The sequence below is a fragment of the Suricata suricatta genome, chromosome X (genome assembly GCF_006229205.1).
Source record: "Suricata suricatta isolate VVHF042 chromosome X, meerkat_22Aug2017_6uvM2_HiC, whole genome shotgun sequence".
In the NCBI taxonomy this organism is placed as follows: Eukaryota; Metazoa; Chordata; class Mammalia; order Carnivora; family Herpestidae; genus Suricata; species Suricata suricatta.
The window spans coordinates 41582077-41604793 of NC_043717.1; the positions used below are offsets into that span (position 1 = coordinate 41582077).

General features: G+C 41.2%; 1 protein-coding gene across 1 annotated transcript in view; it reads right to left on the minus strand.

Moving 5' to 3' along the window:
- Window positions 1–3716: 3716 nt before the first annotated feature.
- Window positions 3717–22717, minus strand: part of SHROOM4 (shroom family member 4) — a 53432-nt gene continuing 34431 nt past the window's right edge. Inside the window, exons 5-8 of the mRNA XM_029929652.1 lie at window positions 18963–19760; window positions 13962–14142; window positions 8894–9163; window positions 3717–7322 (exon numbers count right to left, since the gene is read on the minus strand). Coding sequence (XP_029785512.1) covers window positions 7053–7322; window positions 8894–9163; window positions 13962–14142; window positions 18963–19760 — 1519 coding nt within the window. The 3' untranslated portion in view covers window positions 3717–7052. The remainder of the gene's footprint in view (window positions 7323–8893; window positions 9164–13961; window positions 14143–18962; window positions 19761–22717) is intronic.

Here is a 22717-nt window from a genome sequence, read left to right on the forward strand (position 1 = left end):
CTCTAGCTCAATCTGCATCATTGCAAATGGCAATATTTCACTCTTTTTTATGTCTGAGTAATATCTATTATATAAATATAAATATGTATCATTTCTTCTTTATCCATTCTTCAACCAATGGACACTTGGGCTACTTCAATATCTTGCCTATTGTAAATAATGCTGCTATAAACATAGGGATGCATGTATCCCTTTGAATTAGTGTTTTTGTATTTTGGATAAATACCTACTAGCACAATTGCTGAATCATAGAGTAGTTTTTAACTTTTTGAGGAACCTCCATATTGTTTTCCAGAGTGGCTGCATAAGTTTGCGTTCCCACTAACAGTACAAGAGGGTTCCTCTTTCTCCACATCCTTACCAGCACCTTGTTTCTTGTATTGTTGATTTTAGCCATTCTTACAGTTGTGAAGTGATATTTCATTGTGGTTTAATTTGTACTTCCCTGATAATCAGTGATGTTGAGCATCTTTTCATGTGTCTGTTGGCCATCTGCATGTCTTCTTTGGAAAAAATGTCTATTTATGTCTTTTGCTCATTTTTAATTGGATTATTAATTTTTTGGATGTTTAGTTTTATATATTCTTCATATATTTTGGATACTAGCCTTTTAGTGAATATGCCATTTGGATATATATTTTCCCACTATGTAGACTGTGTTTTAATACTTTTTAATATTTTTTTGTGAGACAGAGAAAGAGTGAGAGAGCGCACAAGTGAATGGAGGAGGGGCAAAGAGAGAGAAGGAAACAGAGAATTCCAAGCAGGCTCTGAGCTGTCAGCTCAGAGACCAACGTGGGTCTTGAACTCACAAACTGTGAGATCATGACCTGAGCAAAAATCAGGAGTCAGATACTTAAACGATTGAACCACCCAGGTGCCCCACCTTTTAGTTTTGTTGATTGTTTCCTTTGCGTTGCAGAAGCTTCTCATTTTTGTGTAGATCCAATAGTTTAATTTTGCTTTTTTTTCCCTTGCTCAGGAGACATACCTAGAAAAAAGTTGCTATGGCCAATACCAAAGAGGTTACTGCCTGAGTTGAACACCTGTTTTCAGTTCTGTTTGGTATATGTCTAGAAGAAGAATGCTAAATCACATTGAAACTCTGTGTTTAACATTTTAAGGAAATTGTTTTCTAATGTGGCCACAACATGTTACATTCCCACCAGCAATTTCTCTGCATCCTCACTAACACTTATTATTGTCTTTTTGATCATAGCGTATGAAGTGGTATCTCATTGTTGTTTTGATTTGTATTTCCTCAGTGTCGAGTATCTTTGCCTATGTCTATTGTCAATTTGCATTATTCTTTGTAGAAATGTCTATTGTGCCTTTGCCCATTTTTTAGTTATTTTTATTATTGAGTTGTAACAGTTATATTTTATAAAGTCTAATATTAGATATGTGATATGTAAATATTTTTCTGATTATATTGATTATCTTTTCACTTTCTTGATGGTATTGTTTGCAGCATAGAAAGTTTTACTTTTAATGTACTCCAATTTATTTATATTTTCTTTTGCCACTGTGCTCTTGGAGTTCTAAGTAATCATTGCCAAATACAATATCAAGATTATTAACTCCTATGTTTTCTTTTAGCATTTTGTAATTCTTTTGTGAATGTAATTCTTTAAATGTTTGTTTGTTTGTTTGTTTTTGAGAGAGGGAACACAAGCAAGGGAGAGGCAGAGAAAAAGAGAGAGGGAGACACAGAATCTGAAGCAGTCTCCAGGCTCCATGCTGTCAGCATAGAGCCTGATGCAGGGCTGAACCCATGAACCATGAGATTATGACCGGAGCCAAAGTCGGATGCTTAATTAACTGAGCTACCCAGGTGTCCCATGTGAATGTATTTCTTACATTTAGGTTTATAATCCCTTTTTAGTTGGTTTTCATGTGTGCTAAGAAGGAATCCAACTTCATTTTTTTCTATGTGGATACTCAGTTGTCCCCACATCATTTGTTGAAAAACTATTCTTTCTCTATTTTTTTTTGGTACATTTTTTGAAAATTAGCTGATCATAAATATAGGGCTTATTTCTGTACTTTCAATACTATTCCATTTATTTACATGTCTACTCTTGTATGTGTACCATACTGTCTTGATTAGCTTTGCAATAAGTTTTGAAATTGAAAAGTGTGAGTTCTCCAAGTTTGTTCTTTTTAAAGATTGTTTTCACTATTCTGGGTCCCTTATAATTTCATATGAATTTTAAGTTTGACTTTTCAATTTATGCAAAAAAAAGCTAAGATTCTTATAAATATTGGATTGAATGTGTAGATCAATTTGAGGAGTATTGTTATTAAATACTAGATATAGATTTTAATCTAAGTACTTTTTAAAAAAAGATTTTAATTTTTTCAACAATATTTTTGTAGTTTTTAGTATAAAATTCTTACAGTTCTTTAATTAAATGTATTCCTGTTTTGTTCTTACTGATGCTATTGTAAGTGAAATTATTTTTTATAATTAAAAAATGTTTATTCTGAGAGACAAAGAGAACGCACGTGTGTTCAAGTGCATGAGTGGGAAAGGGGCAGAGAGAGAGGAAGAGAGAGAATACCAACCAGGCTCCATGCTGTCAGTGTGGAGCTCCATCTCACAACTGTGAGATCATGACCTGAGCCAAAATCAAGACTTGAATGCTCAAAAGACTGAGCAACTAGGTGCCCCTATTTTCATAATTTTTTAAAAATGGAGTTGTTTTCTTAATTTTGGTTCCAAATTGTTGATTACTAGTGTGTAGAGATACAAACGATTTTATGTATCAACCTTGTATCCTGCAACATTGCTGATCTCATTTAGGCAGGTAGTTGTGAGCAGTATGAAAAGATCAAGAATGTGCCTGGGATTACTATGTACTGAGCAAGTTTACCATAGGTTAGTGCTTCTCAACCTTTAATATGCATATAAATCTGGGACTCTAGTTAAAATGCAGACTGCAATTAGTGGGCTTAGGGTGGAGCTGGGATTCTGTCTTTCTAACCATTTCTCAGTAGACAGCTGGTAGCTTTCATTTATTATTTTTAAGCCACAACTATGCAAGGTACATATTATTATTCCCATTTTACAGATAATAAAATAAACCAAAAAGTTGAGCAAAAAACCCAGTTTCATAGAATAGGTGGCAAAACCAAGATTTGAACACAGTTCATTTTAATGCCAATCCTGGGCCCTTTTCATTCCACCACACTGGATATTTAGAATAGGAGATCAGTTGGAACATAAACAATGTGTAGACTGAGAGAAAATGTATAGTTTTCAGGGTGCATTTGCACCTAAACCTTGTGGCTATCTTGGAGAGGTGGTCAGTGAGAACCTTGTTTTCCAGGTTGTTAAGAGGGAAGGTATAAGACTGGACTATCAGGTAGAAGATGATATTAATACAACTCAAGATTGGAGGAGGTCTAGAAAGTGCCTCAGCTCTCTGATTAGGCTAGACTCCAGAACCGGACTGTGTACACTGCTGAGGTCTATGCTTGAGATTATACTTATTGTTGAGTCTTCCTGAATTCTGAATTATTTTACTGGGGATAATGAATGGTATAGCATCAGTGCTATTCCCGAAGGGCCAGGGTAAGAGTTTAGGGATATGGGTAAGGCTCCGGTTATATGGTTAAATATGAAGGATTGTTGATAGGTGACCAAATTGTTTTATAAGATTTTTCAGCAGAATATTAGAGAATTTCCATCACCTCAGTCAAAACACATGAGATAATTTTTTTGTCCTTAGCACCTTTTATTGAAGTATAACCCTTGATGACAATCTGACAGGCATATCAATGTCAGCCTAGAAGGGAGTGGTGGAGGACACAATTTCAGAAACAATAAGATTCAAAGAAATAATAACTTCATATGGCATAGATGACCCCTAACAGTTGTACAACAAACACTGGTTCTTTATCTATAGAAATTGCCCCCTGCCCCACCCCCCTTAAAGACCTACTAATCTTCCAAGAATACAATAGGCTGTTACAGAAATATTACTGGCATAGACAACTCGTTTGGCAAAGACAGTGGGAGTCACCAGGCTTCAGACAGGAGGAGGTGGCCATAAATGCACCCAGCTCCCTCCATCTGGGACTTGCTACTGTCAGAGCAGCACCTTCAGGGAGACATGGGGGTTAAAAGTTGCAGCTCTAATGCTTGGGGCAGCTTTTTGACACTTGAGGTTAAATGGAAAACAGAACCTGACCCTGACCTTGAAAAAAACTTTTCATCTTTCATGTTCCTCTGTTTCCAGTCTCTCCCTTCCTAGGGCTTTTAGTGTGTCTGCCTCTTTCTCTTGGATTTCTCTTGAACATTTACCACTATACCCTGGCTGAGTCTGCAGCCAGTGGGACTCAAGGAGACTCAGTTACCTGGGGTTGGTGTTGAGGAGTAAGAAGGGACAAATGATAGTAACTCTTGTACTAATGCCTCTCTCTAGATCAACCTATTACCCACTGGAACCTATATGAGTATCTGAAGAGAGAGGGTAAAAGTTAACACCAATAACTGTCTTCAGGAAATCCCTTGGCCTACCTTTTCCAAACTGCTTACCCGTCTCAGGGCTTGCAAGAGGGATGAGCCCAGGAAATGAGAACAGGGGAGAGACATCGCATCGCAGCTTTGAAGCACTATCAGTCACGATAGCACTGCCACCTCAGGAGCATTGGTTCCTTTTTGGTAGTTCACCTCTGTCTGCCAAGCTTCACTTCTCAGTATAGGTTGGTGGTTACTTTATTAAGTGCTTTAGAAACCACTCTTCTGTGTGAAAATGAGCATCCCTGTGTTCTGATTCCAACTCTAATTTTGGGTGGGATGAGAGACAAAAATAACACAATCAATAGTACTTTTAGTGTGAGAAATTTAATGTACAACCAGTCTAACATGGACTAGAAAAACCCAGACCATGGTCATCATGCATGGGAAAGTGACCACTCTTCCCGGGGCCTGTGTTCCCAAAAAGCTGTTCTGGCCCCAGAAAAATCTTAGAATGATGGAGTACATTAGCCTCACCCCCCAATACAGGACATCTCAACTTACTCATTGTTTATCCTAGAGCCTGTTTAAGAAAAACAAAAAGATGGCAACCACAGCCTCTATTCATAGCACTCCCCCACCTTTCTCAACGTTCACTTGGGTAAGCATAGCCATTTACAAGCCATCAGTCTTTCTGAATAGAGTAGACTCCCCCACTTGAGAGGAGAATGGCAGGTTGACTTTTTAACAGTGGTTCTGACAGCAGCAGTGTACTAAGAGCAAACCCAGGGCCCCCCTCAGGACACCCTGCTGGCCAAGATTCTTCCATTGTTTCCAGATACAATGAAGAGGAAATGGAAGCTAGAGTCCAGTATTTGTATCAGCACCAAAGTTCTTTGGCAAATTCTTTGGTTGAATAAAGCATCCCTGCTGCTACAGTTAACCTCCAAAGGACCCCAAGGAACTCAGCAATAAGAAGAGCTGCCCAGGTGTGTTGCACAGAGCTGTGCAATACCAACTGCAGGTGCCAGTGAGCAAGGAATGGGGAATTAAGCTGGATAACAGGTCAGAGTTTGGCCACAACTCCCTTCCTGCCATCACCCATCTGAGGGATTTTCCAGGACAGAAACTGGCTAGTGGTGTCAGGGCATTGGCAACAACAGCGGCGTTAGTTGTTTGTGTGCCTAAGATACTGGCTGGATCATAATATGCTCTAGGGGGCTAGCTGTGGCTGGAGCTTCCAGCTACCATGATTTTAAGTTCCCTGAGTCAGGCCACAGGCTGAGAAAGCAATTGTGAGATAGAGGATCTTCTCCTGAGCTCACTTCTACCCATTTCCTTAGATTGGAGATGGTAGAGAAATGAGTGATGAACTTTTGTCAGTTTCAGATTTCTTTGGTTTCAAGAAAAAATATGTAAGAAAAAACTGAAACCTCTTGGGGGAATCCTAAGCTATGGTCATTGTTGACTTCAGTATAGGGTCAGGCCATAGTAAACTGAGTTCAAGATGAAAACTCCTTTCTTAGACACTTATAGGCTTTAGTGAGAAGAATTCAAGGCCTTGGCATTCAGGCATCTAGCCATGGTGAATTCAGACTAATCTGCAGAACATGCTTTCCTTCTGGGATTACTTTTCCCTTTCCACCTCCCCTCTTCTTGCTTTATTAGTTTAAAAAGAAAAAATAAATCAAAAAATAAAAATAAATAAAATCAAAAGTCCATTTAAAATACGACAAAGAACCCCTCACCCCAATAATGAAATGCATATCCAGAAGTCAGCTTTAGTAGAGCTATTAATGGCCCATAGTGTGAAGCCCTTATGGTAGGCACCAGTGACCCCTGGCAATGAGAAGGCAAGATGGGACAGGAAGTGGTAAGCCAGAAGTATGAAGACAGGAGGAGGGCCATACTAGCCAGAGTAGGCCTCTTCCCCCTCCGTCAGATGCTGGGGCCAGTGGAGGTGGAGCCCATTTGTTTAAACCCAGCCTTCAGGGGCACCTAGGGGTTCCCAATCTTTGCTCATATTTTGATTAGTATGATTTCTCCTCCTAGGTTTCCCACTGTAAAGCTTAGGTGAGGACCTTAAACTGGTGGGAAATGATGCCCTCAGTACAGCCAGATCTCTGTGGGAAATGGCTGGGCAGTGAGCCTTGGGCAAAACAGAGCTTGCACAGGCAGCTTCTCTCTGAGCCTTGAGAGGCTGATTGGGGTGTTGGGTGGGTGGTAAATGCATGGTGTCTTTGCAGTCCTTGGAACAAGAAGAATGAAGGCACTTTGTTTGTTCTGCATGTGGCAAGTGCTTGCCTGTGCAAACCATGGGAAGAGGAGTGTGGCTGGTCACCCCTTGCTGCAGTAGCTCCTAGCTCTTGAATCTATTCCCTAGGGTAGAGGCTTGGAGGCCTCCTCAGGAACTCCGTGCTGGTTGGGAGCAATGCTAGGTAAGGGGCCGTGAGAGATGTCCAAGGTAAAGGATATGGAACAAACTGCTATCTAAACTGATATCTACTTGCTAACAAACTGCTAATGAAGACTGAAAGCATTTCCCGTTGTGGCTGGGCAGGGATGATGTGGCAGTCTGCTGGTGGAATTAGAAATTGCTGGGCCCCAGGAGTAGGCTCTCCCTGAGACATTTGAGCTGCTCTTCCCCAAGCTTGATCTTCTCTTCCAGCTCTCGCTGTTCAATGATGAGAGCAGATTTCATCTTCACAAAGTGCTGGTAATCTTGGAGCTGGTCCTGAGGGAGGTAGCGTGAGACCATGCCAAACACCAACTTCTCCCGACGGTCCACATGCTCCTTCAGCTCCTTGGCATCTGCCAACTGCCCTGTTAGCTGCTGCTTCTTCTCAATCAGCACCAACTGGGGAATCAGATAGACCAGTTAAGAGCCATCCCTGTTATTAGTCATCTGCCTAACCCACTGCTCCACAGTGGAGTGCAGCAGCTCCCCACTATGCTAACTGATCAGTCCTAGATTTCCTGCCCCGAAGTCCACCTTCAGGCAAAAGCCCTTCTGTCCTATAGCAGAGGGGAGGATAAAGACAACAGTGATTCTGGACAGGGCTAAATGCATTCACCTCTTTTCATCTCTGAGCTTTCTTTAATCCATCGACTACCACTGGGGTTAGAGTGGGGGAAGTCTCTGACAAAGCCAGCTCAGGTCCCTTCCACCTGGAGAAGAGGTATCACTGTGACAGTGCTTTCAAGATTGTGTGTGTCTCTGTGTGGATGTACATGTGTGAGTGCATGTGTCCATGTGTGTATGTACATGTATGAGTGTTTCTTATTGTGGATTCAAATTTGTATCCCAAACCACTTGAATATGGAAGGTGATGGAGGTTTGGTTTGGGAATGTACACAGCCCAACCCATGGCCTAACCCATGAAACTGATAGACTCCCAATCTCAACTACTTGGTGAGACCTCCTCCTCCACCTCAGAGAGAATGTGAGGTGAAATTGCTGCTGCTGTTGTTACTACTACTATTACTACTACTACTACTACTACTACTATTACCACTACTATCACCACCAATACCCCCACCATTACTCTACTCTTACTACCACCATCAGTACCAATACCACTACCACTACTACTACTACTACTACTACTACTACTACTACTACTACCATTACTGCTATCACCGCCAATATCACTACCACCACCACTACTGCTATTATTACCACTATCACCTCCAATACCCCCCGAAAATTACTACTACTACTATTTCCATCACCATCAATACCAATACCACTAGTATTAATATTACTGCTATTACCACCAATACCACCACCACTACTACCATTATTACCGCTATCACTATCAATACCACCACCACTACTACTACTGCTACTACTACTACTACTGGCAGCTAGAACTGATTCAGTGTTTAACCTATTCCAGGCCCTGTTTTAAGCAATTACTATGGACTAACTTAATTCTCACAACCCCATGAGTTAGGCAGTGTGTTCACCCCATTTTTGAAGAGAATGAGATATAGTAAGATTTTTAAAAAAAAAATTTAACGTTTATTTTTGATTGAGAGAGAGATGCAGAGCATGAGAGGGAGATGGTCAGAGAGAGGGAGTCACAGAATCAGAAGCAGGCTCCAGACTCTGAGCAAACAGTCAGCACAGAGCCTGACGCAGGGCTCGAAACCATGAACCATGAGATTATGACCTGGGCTGAAGTCAGCTGCTTAACTGACTGAGCCACCCAGGCGCCCTGAGATAGAGTAAGATTAAGTAAGCTGCCCATAGTCACACAGCTAATTACTGGTAGAGCCAGAATTGCAAGGCACCTGAAAGCCAGTGCCCACCCTCTTAACACTATGCTTTACTATCTCCAAGATGAGCCAAACTTGAAAGAGGGGGCCCTAAGAATAAACTGATGGCATTTCCCTCCATCTACACTCCAGAGACCCCAACTCTACCTTCTCCTGGTTGGCCTCTGAATCGATGCTGTTGAGAGCATTCTCCACCCGGGCCAGTCGTCCAGAAAGTGACAGCAACAGGTTAACCACTTTGTCCAGGTCCCCGATAAACAAACGGTATTTTTCAAACTCATTGGATTTACAGACACCTTTCAGGTTGGCCTCCACCTCCTCCCCAAGGGCAGAATTGGCATTGATGTCCTCTAGCAGTCCTCTCTGAGCCTCCTGCAGGACAGACAGTTTTCTGCCAATGCTTTCAATAAGCTGTATCTAGGAGAAATAAACAGGAGAAGGCAAAAGATGAGAATGGGAACTGATAGAAGCTGATTTGTGCCTATAATCTCTGTTTTGGGATCCAGAGAACAGATGACAGTCTCTACCCATCACCAGAAACAAAGGAACCCTGAGAAAGTCATGAACAATTCCAGTTTTCTGGACAGTCACCCTCTCTCACATTTCTTCAGATACAAACTTCTTGGCATTAGGTAAGTGGTATCCATGGGATAATTCTGATTTGCCAGATGTAACTTAATAAACACTTGCTGAGACTATTTTTAATAGCTCAGTCTTATTTAATTTATACTTACTGAAATCTGCTGTATTTTCAAAATAAAATTGAATCAGCATATAGTATATATATATATATATATATATATATACATATATATATATTCTTTTTTTCTTTATATACTTTGTATTATCTTTATTCTCTTTTTAATTTAAATCCAAGTTAGTTAACATGTAGTGTAATAATCATTTCAGGAGAATTTAGTGATTCATCACATATACATATAGCACCCAGTGCTCATCCCAACAAGTGCCCTCCTTAATGCCCGTCACCCATTTAGCCTATCCCCTACCCAACATCCCTACCAGCAACCTTCAGTTTGTTCTCTGTAGTTAAGAATATCTTATGGTTTGCCTCCTTTTCTTCTCATCTTATTTGTCCTTCCCTTTCCCTATGTTCATCTGTTGTGTTTCTTAAATTCCACATATGAGTGAAATCATATGATATTTGTCTTTCTCTGACATATTTTGCTTAGCTGAATACACTCTAGTTCCATCCATATTGTTGCAAATGGCAAGATTTCATCCTTTTTGATACACACACACACACACACACACACACACACACACACACACACACACACCTCACGTCTTCTTTATCCATTAGCCAGTCAATGGACATTTGTTTGGGCTCTCTCCATAATTTGGCTATTGTTGATAGTGCTGCTATAAACATTGGAGTGTGTGTGCCCCTTTGAATCAGCATTTTTATATCCTTTGAATAAATAGCTAGTAATGCATTTGCTGGGTCATAGGGTAGTTCTGTTTTTAACTTTTTGAGGAACCTCCATACTATTTTCCAGCGTGACTATACCAGTTTGCATTCCCACTAACAGTGCGAAACGGTTCCTCTTTCTCCACATCCTCACCAACACCTGTTGTTGCCTGAATTGTTAATTTTAGCCATTCTGACAGGTGTGAGGTGGTATCTCATTGGGGTTTTGATTTGTATTTCCTTGATGACGAGAGATGTTGAGCATCTTTTCATGTGTCTGTTAGCCACCTGGATGTCTTCTTTGGAAAACAGACTGTTTAATAAACAGGAACTGTAATGTTTATGAGAGTACAGGTTGGAAAAGCATTGTTGTCAAATATTTGCCTATGGTTTCATTCATTCCCCTTCAATCCACTGACGTACTTCTAGTGTGCATGGCACTGTGCCAGATCTTCACTCCATCCATTTGGCCTCTAAGGCCTTTTGGATATGACTTTGAGTTCTGAAGTCCTGATGACTAGCTTGGACTTCTAGCTCTGCCAACTTCCTGGCTTTGTGACTTGTGTTAATATCTTGGTGGGGTTCTACTTTCTTTATCCACAGAATGGGTACAAATTGCAGTACTCACTTTCCTGAACTGTAATAATGACTGAATGAGATGATGCATGCAAAAGACAGCATGGACTACATGTTTAATAAAGGCTGGCTGCTATTGTTATTATTCAGCCTGGCCCCACCCTACCATTCCAATCTCAGGGCTCAGAACCTTTCAGCATTAGCTCCTCCTTCTCCTATTCGTTCACCACACTCACCCTGGTATTCCTGATTTGCATTATGCAGTTTTATTTGCTTTCAATCTCTTCCTTCACTTTGGCTATTCCCATTCTTTCTTCAGAGCCCAATTTTGCTTCTAACCTCCCTGCTGTAAGCTTCTGCTTCCCTACCCCTTCCCTGAATGATCTGAACTCTCCTGTCTTTCAGAAATAGAACTCATAGTATAATTTGAAGTGGCTCCTTCCCTGTTTCATGTGGGTGTATCTGATCCCTCTCCTATTTATACTAAGTTTCTTAAGGGAGGCACTGCCTGTGTCTTCTGATTTGTCTTCCCTGTGGGTATAACCAGTTCTAGAACTCCACTCTCAGGAAGTTAGTGTGGTAGAGTGAATGTATGGAGTCAGAGATGCCTGGATTCCAATTCCACCTCCTCCAAACTGTGTGACCTTGGGCAAGATACCCAATTGCACTGAGATTTCTGTTTCCTTATCTATAAACTAGAGAAGCATCTCCTGTCCTCCCCTACCCTGTCATTGTGGTGAGGGTTAAATGAGATCATAGAAGTAAAATGCTTAGTCTTGTTCCCGACACATTAAGTGCTCAATACCTGTTTACTGCTGCTGCTCCTATTGTTGTTATTATTATTACCAGGCACTCTGAGCTAATAGATGCTTATCTAGTGCAAAGTCCTAATAAGAATTGACCTGCCCCAGCAGGTCACCACTGCATCGTGGTTAAGAGCATGAAATCTAGTACAAGGCTACTTGGGTTTGAATCCTAGTTCTACCACAAAGCACTGGTGTGACCTTGAGCAAATTACTCAACCTTTCTGTGCCTCAATTTCCCCATCTACTTTTTTAAATGTTTATTCATTTTTGAGAGAGAGAGAGAGAGAGAGACAGAGAGACAGAGAGAGAGCGCGTGAACAAGCACAGGAGCAGGGGAGGGGCAGAGAGAAAGGCGACACATAATCTAAAGCAGACTCCAGTCTCTGAGCTGTAAGCATAGAGCCTGACACAGTGCTCAAACTCACAAAATGAGGGATTATGACCTGAGTTGGAGTCAGATGTTCAACCAACTGAGCCACCCAGGTGCCCCTCAATTTCCCAGTCTAAAAAATAGGACAATAGCACCAACTTCATAGTATTGTTCTAATATAGGTTACATGCTTAGAATAGTATTCTGTATTTTGTATGTATGTACTGAAGTCTGCTTCAGTGCTTGTTTTATTATTATTTCTGCCCAGGTACTCTGGGAGCATATATAGGCTTGTAGTTTTCTAGCATGTGCCCCTTTTAGTAGTTTTTTTAGACATATTCAAGGTGACCAAGACCAAGAGAGACTGCTCTGGGTCCAGGACCTGTTACCGTATTTCAGAACTGGCCAAAAGTCAGTAGATTACCATGATCTTAAATCTGAAAGTGTCCTACGTTTACATTTAGGGAAAATTGTAAAACCTACTAGGAATTAGGAATCAATGATACAAACGAGGCAACACAATTAGATACCATGAGGCTCCCAGTTATATACCTACCCTCTGCTCTCCCAAACAAAAGTCAGTGCCAGGGACAAGGGAGGGCTGGGGGCCAAATGATCCCCTGGAAAATCATCTACCCACCTCAGCTCTTCAGTTTCTAAGATCTGGAAGGATGCAAAAAGAGAGAGAGCGAGAGAGAGAGAGAGAGAGAGAGAGAGAGCGAGCGAGCGAGAGAGAGAGAGAGCCCTTTGTTTCTTAGAACCTGGGCTTTGCAACCTAAACTTCAACTCTGGGGAAAGTGTACAGAATAGAGCTGAGGAGTCCTGAATAGAGATGAGGAGTCATCAGAGACCCTGTCAGAGCTGAGTTGCTTTTCTAGGATATTATAAATCAGTGACTTTCTTCACCTGTCCTCAGAAACAAAAACTGTCCTAGCTGCCCCCTCCCCACTCCAATCAGTTCAAATCACTATCTGTTGTTCTGTTCTTTGCCATTTCTGATCATTTTTCTCTTTTCCTGGTCAGTCTCTTATTAGGTATGTTCCTAATAAAAAGATCCTGAGTAAGTCGGGAACAGCCTTGCCATGCTTAGGAAACATTGAATCCAAGGAGGCAGGCATCTGGATCAATAAAACTTTGATACCCATGCTTTCAACTCTTTCTTTGACATTTTGCTTCAGATTTCAAAGTGGTGGGGGGTCTCTTGCAAATGGCCTTGAGCTTTCCTACAGGTCACATCCTGAATGAGAATTATGGGTAGGGGAGCAATTTACGTTCAGTTTAGATGTCCACAAAGTAGTAAATTGGGCTTTTGGGGTTGCCATGGAAACCCTATTTGCTTATGAAATAAAATGGGTAAGTGCAGGGAAGGCAAAGTGATTCCAGGAATTTGATTAGAAAACCAGCCTAGTGATGCTTAGAGGAAGAACAGGTAGGCTTTGGAACAATGACATCATTTCTGTTGATAATTCTAGTGTTCTTAAGAGATTACTGATTGTTCTTGCAAATAAATACTAAAGTTTACCAGGCTATAATTTCTCCTTTTGCTTAGTCAATCTATTCCATCTCCTGGAAAGTTACTCAAAGAATACAATCAGTGGCTGCTATTGGTTAGAGCTCACTGGCAAAAACTCTGATGTGCTAAGGGTGGCGAGTTACTTGCAAGGCTGACTTATTTCAGAGGGGAACGTCATGATAAAGTAGAAAGTGAGACAGTCTGGAATTCAAGTCCTAGATCTACTACTTAGTCTGAAACCCTGGGCAACCTAATCCTCTCAACTGGAATAAAGAGGATCATTGTCAAATTATTTTTAGGATTCAAGAGACAACAGTGATGATTATGATTTCTACTACTATTATTACTGTTATTGGCTGGGTCAAAAAGAGACTGGAGTTGCATTCTGAGAAACACAGAGAGGCTATTTGATTTCCATACTAAAAATATGGGAATACACCAAGTTGTTCTGGAGAAGCATAGAGGGCAGGTCAACTTCAAGATACTCAAACTGCTGAATATCTAAGGCATATCAATGTCACCTTTTTTTGAGCCAGTTCATGGTCAACTTCTTCCTCTCCCAGGCCAATCTCTGCCATCTCGGGCTGGTCTTTCAACTTGTTCAACAGCTCAGCCTTGGCCACCGAAATATTATAATAAGCTGAGTAAGAGATAGGAATCCCTGGAGCCCCCAGAAGAGGCGAGAAGTGCTGAAATTCTTGTCTGTGGAAACAAAGAATGACCATTTGAGCTCCTCTGTTTGAGAGGCTCCTGACGTCTGTAATTCTTGATTTCCCATTTGTAAATATGAAACACTGCTTCACCAATGGAGCTATGAAATAAGGAAATAATAGACCAGGAAGCACTGTTGAAATGTAAACAGGCCACATGAAGGTTACCTAGAAGCCAAATCAAAGCTAAATTTGAGAATGTCGGAGGCTCGTTCTATACCCCTGACTTCCGCAGGTAGGAGAACTTCTTTAGAGATTATTTGGTTTGGTCATCACTCCACTAGGATCCAAAAAAACTGGAAGGTCCCCAAAGTTCTGGGCTTCTGATCTTCCATGATTCCCCTGAGTTCATGGTCCCAGCATATGAATCTCCAGAGAAGGAGGAGGTAGTAGGGATATGGCTGAGACCTCAGCTATTCATCCTCCAAGACTACTGACCTCCCTCCTACCCACCCTAGACCCCCACCTGCTCCCACTCTATCTAGTTCGCTTGCTTACAAAGGCACCCTGTGCCTTTTTTGGACACTCTCATCATTTCTTCTTTCTTGATGGTGCCACTTCTCCTTGAAATGGCCTCCTCCACTGCAGATCTCCCACAGCAAAGAGGTCACCCATGACCTCAGCAGTGGTCACCATTTTGGAGGCCGGGGTTAACACCCCTGCCAGGGACTGGTTCACGGCCTACCACATCTCTCATGAGCTCTTCTGAGACTCCCTGTGAGGCAGGCCTTTGGCCTGGGAAGGGATAGCATCTTTCCACTTCTGGCATATCCCCAGTGGCCCCAGCCTCCTCCATGGTTGCAGAATGAAATGGGGAAAAATGGAACCAGTGGCACTCAGGGGTTTGAAAAGTGGAGCAGCAGACCCTGTTGTCTTGGGATCACTGAAGCCCATGGGGCTGAGGTTCTGTTTCTCAGAGCCCCAGCCCATGAAAGAGAACTGCTCCTCAGGAAAGAAGTAGCTCGGGCTCCATGCTGGCTTGGGTTTAGACTCTTCTGCAATCAAGGCTTCTGGTCTGGTGTGAGGAAGGAAATAAAGAGAAATGCTTCAATGTCAGGTTTCAGTGATGGAAGAGTGAATAATTCCACCCAGGGTTTATGCAAGAGGGAGGCCAACACCCAGTATATTTTTGTTGTCTACTAGGCACCTCTACCCTCCACCTATCTGTGTCACTGCCCCTTTGCTAACCTCTAGCTGTTTGAAAGGAAAAATAGGAGAAACTCATTAGTCATTTTTGCAGCTACTTGTAGCTCTTAGATAAATGTCAAAAAATAATGGTTAAAAGGCTCCACAGCTATTTGCTTATTCATGCTATGCTGTTTCCTAATTCATCACACAAATGAAAATTGGATATGCCAATATTCCTCATCTGAGGTATTCATTTTCAATGTAGGTTTTTAAGCTAATAACACTAATAGACAAGCAATACTAGCTAATATTCACACAGTGCTTACCATGCCCTAGAAGTTGTCCTAAGATGTGTGTGTGTGTGTGTGTGTGTGTGTGTGTAGACATCGCTATAAAATTTAATACTCATAACAACCATCTTATGGATAAGGAACATGAGACGCTGAGAGGGAAAGTGAGTTCGCCACTGTCACCAGACACTAAATGACAGACCCATGATTTAGACGAGGTGACCTAACTCTAGAATCTGTTTTTAGCCACAATGCTATGCTGCCAAAGGGACAACTTGATATTATATAAAACTTTTCATGTAAGAACTTTTCTGGCTGGACTATATCTATGTTAGCAGATAAGAAAGAACATTCTGGAGGCAATATGAATGTATGAACTTAGGGAATTCTTATCTCTAAGAAAAAATATCTAGGGCATGTGTGAGAGTTCCGGGTCAGAAATTCCTTAAAGAAAGCACACAATTAAGGGGGAAAAGGATGTGACTGTATGTCAATTATATCTCAATAAAACTGGAAATTTTTATTTTGTTTTTGGTGTGCCTGGGTGGCTCAGTCGGCTAAGCATCTGACTTCGGCTCAGGTTGCAATCTCACCATTCATGAGTTCAGACTCTACATTTAAATTTTATATGTTTATTACTTTGAAAGAGAGAGCACATGAGCAAGCATGAGTGGGGGAGGGGTGAAGAGAGAGGGAGACACAGAATCTGAAGCAGGCCCCAGGCTCTGAGCTGTCAGCACAGAGCCTGATGCGGAGCTTGAACTCAAAGACCACAAGATCATAACCTGAGCCAAAGAGAGACTCTTAATGGACTGAACCACCCAAGTGCCCCTCTCTTACAAAATCTTAAAGCCTTAGAGCCACTTCCTTCTGTTTAGAACCCTATGTTCTCCAAGTGTCTGAAATAAGATTTTGAAGAGCCCAGAGATCCTATGAGGATGCAATGGGCACAGTGAACCAAAAAGTCTGGGTTCTGGCTACATGTGATCTTCTGCAGGTTCCTTTAGCCCCCTGTAATTCCTCATTCTAAAAGATGTAGCACACCAATGATATCTATTTCATAGATTGGTTGTGAAGATTAAATCCATCAACACATAAAAGTGCTTACTTTAGAACAATGCTGGGCATATAGTAAGCAGGCCAAAAATATTAGCTATGTTGGGAATAATGCTGTTCCTTAAATCTAAATGTTTCAAAGAAGCATCTGTAATTGATTTTTTTGCAGCCAAAAGCTAGGGCTGTGTGCAAACAAATGTTTCCCCTCACATCCCATAGTCATTAAAAGAAATAAATCTCTGGAACAAGCTACAAAAATCTCTAGCAATAGCAGTTTTCTTCTCTCTGGCCAAGGGGCCAAAGTCAGTGGAGGTACATGAAGGAGGAAGGACTAGAAGGCTGAAAGAGGGCAAGGCTGGGGCCTGGAACTACTACCCGTTGTACACACGGTCCTACAGGGGACACGAGAGCCTGGTAAAGGCCCAGCCTATTGTATGAACAAGATCCCTCTGAGAAAGACTGCCTAGGATGGCAAATTAAGCATAGATTTTAGCTTAGTCACACAGATCTAGCTTCGGAATTTTGTTGTGCAATTCTGAGTTACTCCCTTATCTTCCTTAGCTTTAGTTTCTTCATCCGTCAAATGGGAGTAATTAATGGCCTGCAGTCATACAAAATGACTAGCAGTGTCTGGCACACAGCAAATGCTTAATACATGTTTGACCATTCATTTATTCATTCTTTCTTCTGAAATGTTAAGTGCATACTATGTGCTAGGTCACCTTCCTTTCTCCCTGAGGTGACCATAACGATCACAGTCACTTTCCACAAAATCTTTTCTAATTACAGTAAGAACACTTCCTGGCTAAATGGACAGCTTGAGAATCAGCTGCTAGGCATCTGATAAGAGATCCTCACAGTGTCTAGGAGCCAGGCCCTGTAGTGCCTTGCTGGTGGCACCTTATGCAAGAAAACTTCTCACCTAGCTCTAAATAGCCTAGATCCCAGTAAAGGATTTGTGTGTCAGTGAGAGATATGATAACAAGGTACTGCTAAATGTTTTATTTATTTTTGAGAGACGGCAAGAAGGGGAGGGGCAGAGAGAGAGAGAGGGGACAGAGGATCTGAAGCAGGCTCTGCGCTGTCAGCACAGAGCCTGATGCGGGGTTTGAACTCACGAACCTCAAGATCATGACCTGAGCTGAAATCGGACGCTCAAGGGACTGAGCCACCCAGGCGCCCCAACAAGGTACTTCTAATAGCAACAAGTCTCAGGCAAGTTCCTTCTATAAAGGAATTTAAAGAAAGCACTTCCAGGATAAATGCTGGACCACCCTACCCGCCCCCTCCCTGGAGCATGGCCTGAGCTCTTAGCAGGATGACTGGCAGAGCTGAGGCCCAAGCTCTTCTGCTTTGGAACCAAGCAGACAACAGGTGCTACAGGGCATGCAGATGAGCACTGGCACAGGGAAGTGGACACCAGCAGTCCTGGGGCTAGATTACACTCCTGCTTTGGCCTCCCTGCCCAGGCAGCTCACCCCATCAACTACCACCTATTACCCACTGAGGCAAATGCAAAGAGGCAGGGGGACAAGGGTGGGGGGAGTGTAGAATGTGGAAGAGGAAAAGAGTGTCTTTAACTGTTATAAGGAATAAGCAGCGCATAAAGTGCACAACCCCAGGCACACCTTTGCTGCTGGGGATTGGGGAAGAGCTTAGAAGCGGAGGCAGGTCTGGTTGTGAGTTGGCCTCTTGTTCTACAGAGCAAGCAAAAAAAAAAAAAAAAAAAAAAAAAAGAGGCAGAAAAGGGCCTGAGCCAGGTTTTTGGGAAATGCCATGAGAGAACAAGGGTTTATGCCTTCTGGCCCAGGGGAGTCTGGGTGGCTCAGTCAGTTGAACACCTGACTTTTGATTTTGGTTCAGATCATGATCTTTCAGTTTGTGAGTTTGAGCCCTACATTGAGCTCTGCACTGACAGCACAGTGTGGAGGCTTCTTGGGATTCTCTCTCTCCTCTCTCTGCACCTTCCCTGCTCTCTCTCTCAAAAATAAATAAACTAAAAAACTTTAATGCTTAGAAGCCTGAAACTGATGCATACCTTAAAAACAAATAGGAATAATATAGTATCTTGATAGTGATATTTAATAACACCAGCAACCACCATTTACTGGGCACCTACTATGAGCTACATGTCGAGTTCTCTGCTTTATATAGATTATCTTCTATTTACAACAACTGTGTAGAATAGGTATCTTCATGCCCATTTTCCTGGTGAGAAACATGAAGCTGGGAACCATTTAATTCATTGACCAAAGGTCATAGAGCCAGGAAATGATGGAGGTGGAATGCAATCTCATGTCGCAGCCTCTTCGGAGACCTTCCTTTCATAAGCACTTACTTGGGGGAATCAGTGGTCTCCTTCTCTGATGTCCTCCAAAGTCCAGCAATACCATAATAGCAAGGGGGCTGAGCCTTTTCAGGTTGAGAGCCCAAGTGGCCCCTTGTTGGAGGCACGAAATCGCTGGAATGGAGACCAAAGGACTCTTGCTCTGTTGACAGGCTTTTTGAGCCCAGCCTTGAAGCCTCCAGGTTGCCAAAGCCTGGGGGTTGTGGCTGCTCCAGGACCTCTTCAGGACGGAGGGCACTGTTACCAGTGGTATCTGACCTGAAATACTGGGGTGGCAGCTCCTCCTCCTCTCCCTCCTCTTCCTCCTCTGCCCCTGCCTCCTCCTCCTCCTCTCCTTCCTCTTCTTCCTCCTCCTCCTCCTGCTGCTGCTGTTGCTGCTGCTGCTTCTGCTGCTGCTGGGCCGCACGGAAAAGCTTGTACTTCTCCCAGTTGGGAGGAGGAGGGCGAGGAGGAGGAAGGGCCTTTCTGGCTCCCAGAGGATCCGGCTGGGTCTCAACTTTGGTAAAGAGCTCCCTCCTATGCTGCCCCCAGGCCCTGGAGCTCTGGGGCTCCAAGCTGATATGGCTCTCTGAGAAGGCACGGTTGCGCAGCGGGTAGGGCATGGAGGCCATGGAGCTCCCCTCCTCATAAACAGAAGTTTCCTCTGTTTTCTTTGAGGAGTGCTTGAAGTCTCCAAGAAGGTCAAGAGAAGACACTGCTCGGTAGCTTGAAAAGTCCAGTGCTGGGTTCTCAAGGCAAGGATGGAAAGGAGTTGCCCACGAAAAGCTAGCCTTGGAATGAGCCATTTCCCTGCAAAACAGCAAGATGAGGATTGTGTAAAATAAGCAAGTTGCAGATGGCCCCGTATTTTGGAAAAAATCATTTATGTAAGATTTACAATGGCCAGAAAACATTGCAGATATGTGTAGTAGATGCAATAATATGAATAGTAATTCTAACACATAATATTGATAGCTAACACTTATTGAGTATGTACTAAATGCCAGGTACTGTTATAAGTCCTTTCCCTGTCTTAACTTAATTAATCCTCACAATAACCCTAGAAGGTAGCTATTATTATTGCCCTAATTTATAGCCAGGAAAACTGAGTCATGGGCAGTTTAACTTGTTCAGGGTCGTAAAGCTAGTAAGTGGTAGAGCTAGGATTTGAACCTGGACAGTCTAGCTCCAAAGTTTGGATACATACCCTGTGCCCACTCTGTAGCACTCAGATTGAATGTGCTGTGTACTGGAGCTTACAAGTCTGGTTATCCTGTTATATTGTTTTTGTTTGCTTTGTTTTTAATCATGAAAAATTTTAAATATTTAGAAACATACAGGGATTGCTATAATAAATATTCATGTTCCCACCTACTGTACAGGATTAGCACATTTTAATACACTGCCATCTCTACTTTATGATTTTTTAAAGAAGTGCTAATAGCCTTTGTTTTACTCCCCATTTCTATTCCCCTACTGCCTCTGCAGATGTAAGCTATATCATGAATATGACGTTTTCTGTTCATGTTTTTATATTAGCACCAAAAAATATCAAACAGACAATTCACAAATGTCTGCTACTTGGGGTTTAAAATAGATCCTCCTAATGCAACTCTCATCAGGATTCTCAACAGGAATTTTCAACTATAGCATTTTTTATTAACCTGCAAAATAAAGTAAGAAATAACATTAAAAAGTATTTTGCTACAGAAGTGAAGGTAAAGGATTAAGAATATTATAAAGCAATTATAATTAAAACAGTGTGTTACTGATGAATAGAACAGAAGGAAAACTCCAGAAATAAATCAAGCTATCTATAAAAATATTATCTATAATTCACCTTCCATAACAAGGAGATAAAGAAATATATTTAAAAAATTTTTTGAGATAACTGCAGAGCAGTCATAACTAGAGCTGTACCTTGTATTATATACCAAAATAAATTGCAGCCTCAAGAATTAAGGATGTCTGTGTATTTTAATAGATATATTATATGTGTGTACATGTATATATAGTATATGTTTATAACAAAGAAACACTATGAGAAAATTAAAAAGACTATCACCTGTGAGGCAAAATGAGATTCTTATAAACAATAGAAAAAATATTCAAAGAAAGAAGTACAGGTTTATTTAAATACGTATAAAACTATGCATAAAAAGGCAAACCTCTGTCTAATAAAGAGTGACCAAAGTCAAAGGACATCCCTTTAGTCTCAGAGTAGATCTGGTTTTCTGCTGTAGCCTGTGAGCAATCAGGATCATGTTAAGTAAGTACTGCCTAGTTACAGGAAATTCCAGCAATTCAGTTAAATCATCAGACAGAATACCCATTCAATAGTCATGTTGAAGACAGAATATTTCTTTAAGAAATAATAATACACATAATGATACCCAAGCTCAGATACAATGAAGAATAAAATCTCTTTCACTTAGTTAATCCCCAGTCCCTATCCTGGCTAGCTCATCACTCACATGGATCATAAATTCATATCTATAGTCTCTTCTCATTTGGGCCTTTGCCCACCTATCATTCCTTAGGATTATAACAACTCCTTGTGTGCAAACTGTTCCACCTTCCATTTAGTCCATCAGGAAACAAACAAACATGGTGGTAACTGGAAAATAAAAGAATGACAAATGCTATAAGCATTTCTTTCCTGACCACCTTATCTAAAATAGAGATGACTTATCCTTAACTATCCTTTTCTATTTTGTTCTTTCTCAGGACATACATCCCCACCTAATATTTTATCACATACTTAATTTTATTTTCTGCTCTACTAAAATGTAAGCTCCACAAGAGCAGAGATCTTGTGTATCTAATTTATCTAGTATCTACTACCTGGCACACAGTAGGTATTTAATAAATATTTGCTTAATAAATGAATTAATTACCAGAAATACTCTATGATGCAGTAATTCTATTACTGGGTATTTTTCGAAATAAAATGAAAACACTAGTTTGTTTTCAAAATATGTACTTTTGTGTTCACTGCAGCATTATTTACAATAGCCAAGATATAGAAGCAAGCCAAGTATCATCAGTAGATGAATGGATAAAGAAAACAGACAAATGGATAAAGAAGATGAATGAATAAAAAAAGATGGTACATGTACACACACATACACACACACAGGAATTTTACATGGCCATAAAAAACGATGTGATCTTGTCATTTGCAACAAGATGGAGCTAGAGGGTATTATGCTAAGTAAACTACATCATATAGAGAAAGAGAAATATCATATGATTTTCTTCATATGTTGAATCTGAAAAACAAAACAAACAAAAAGCAGGAATGGACCCATAAATACAGAAAACAACCTGATGGTTGCCAGAAGGGTGCAAATGGGGGTTGGGGAGATGAGCAAAATGGGTGAAGGAAAGTGGGAGATACAGGCTTTCAGTTACTTTTGTGAGCATACCATAATGTATAGACTTCTCAAGGTGGTGGTGATGGTAGAGGGCACTTATGGGGAAGAGCACTGGGTGTTATATGGAAAACAACTTGACAATAAAATATTGAAAAAAATCACTATGTTGTACACATGAAGCTACTGTAACATGGTGTATCAACTATCTTCAATAAAAATAAAATAAATGAATTCATGCCAAAAATTAAAAAAACCAACATCCATGATATTCATAGCATAAAAAGTTGAATTAAAGGCAAAAATCAACAAATACAACAAAGAAGGGTGCTATAAATCAGTAGTTAGAATACACGATTAAGATTTAACTACCCTGAATCTTTATGTATCAAA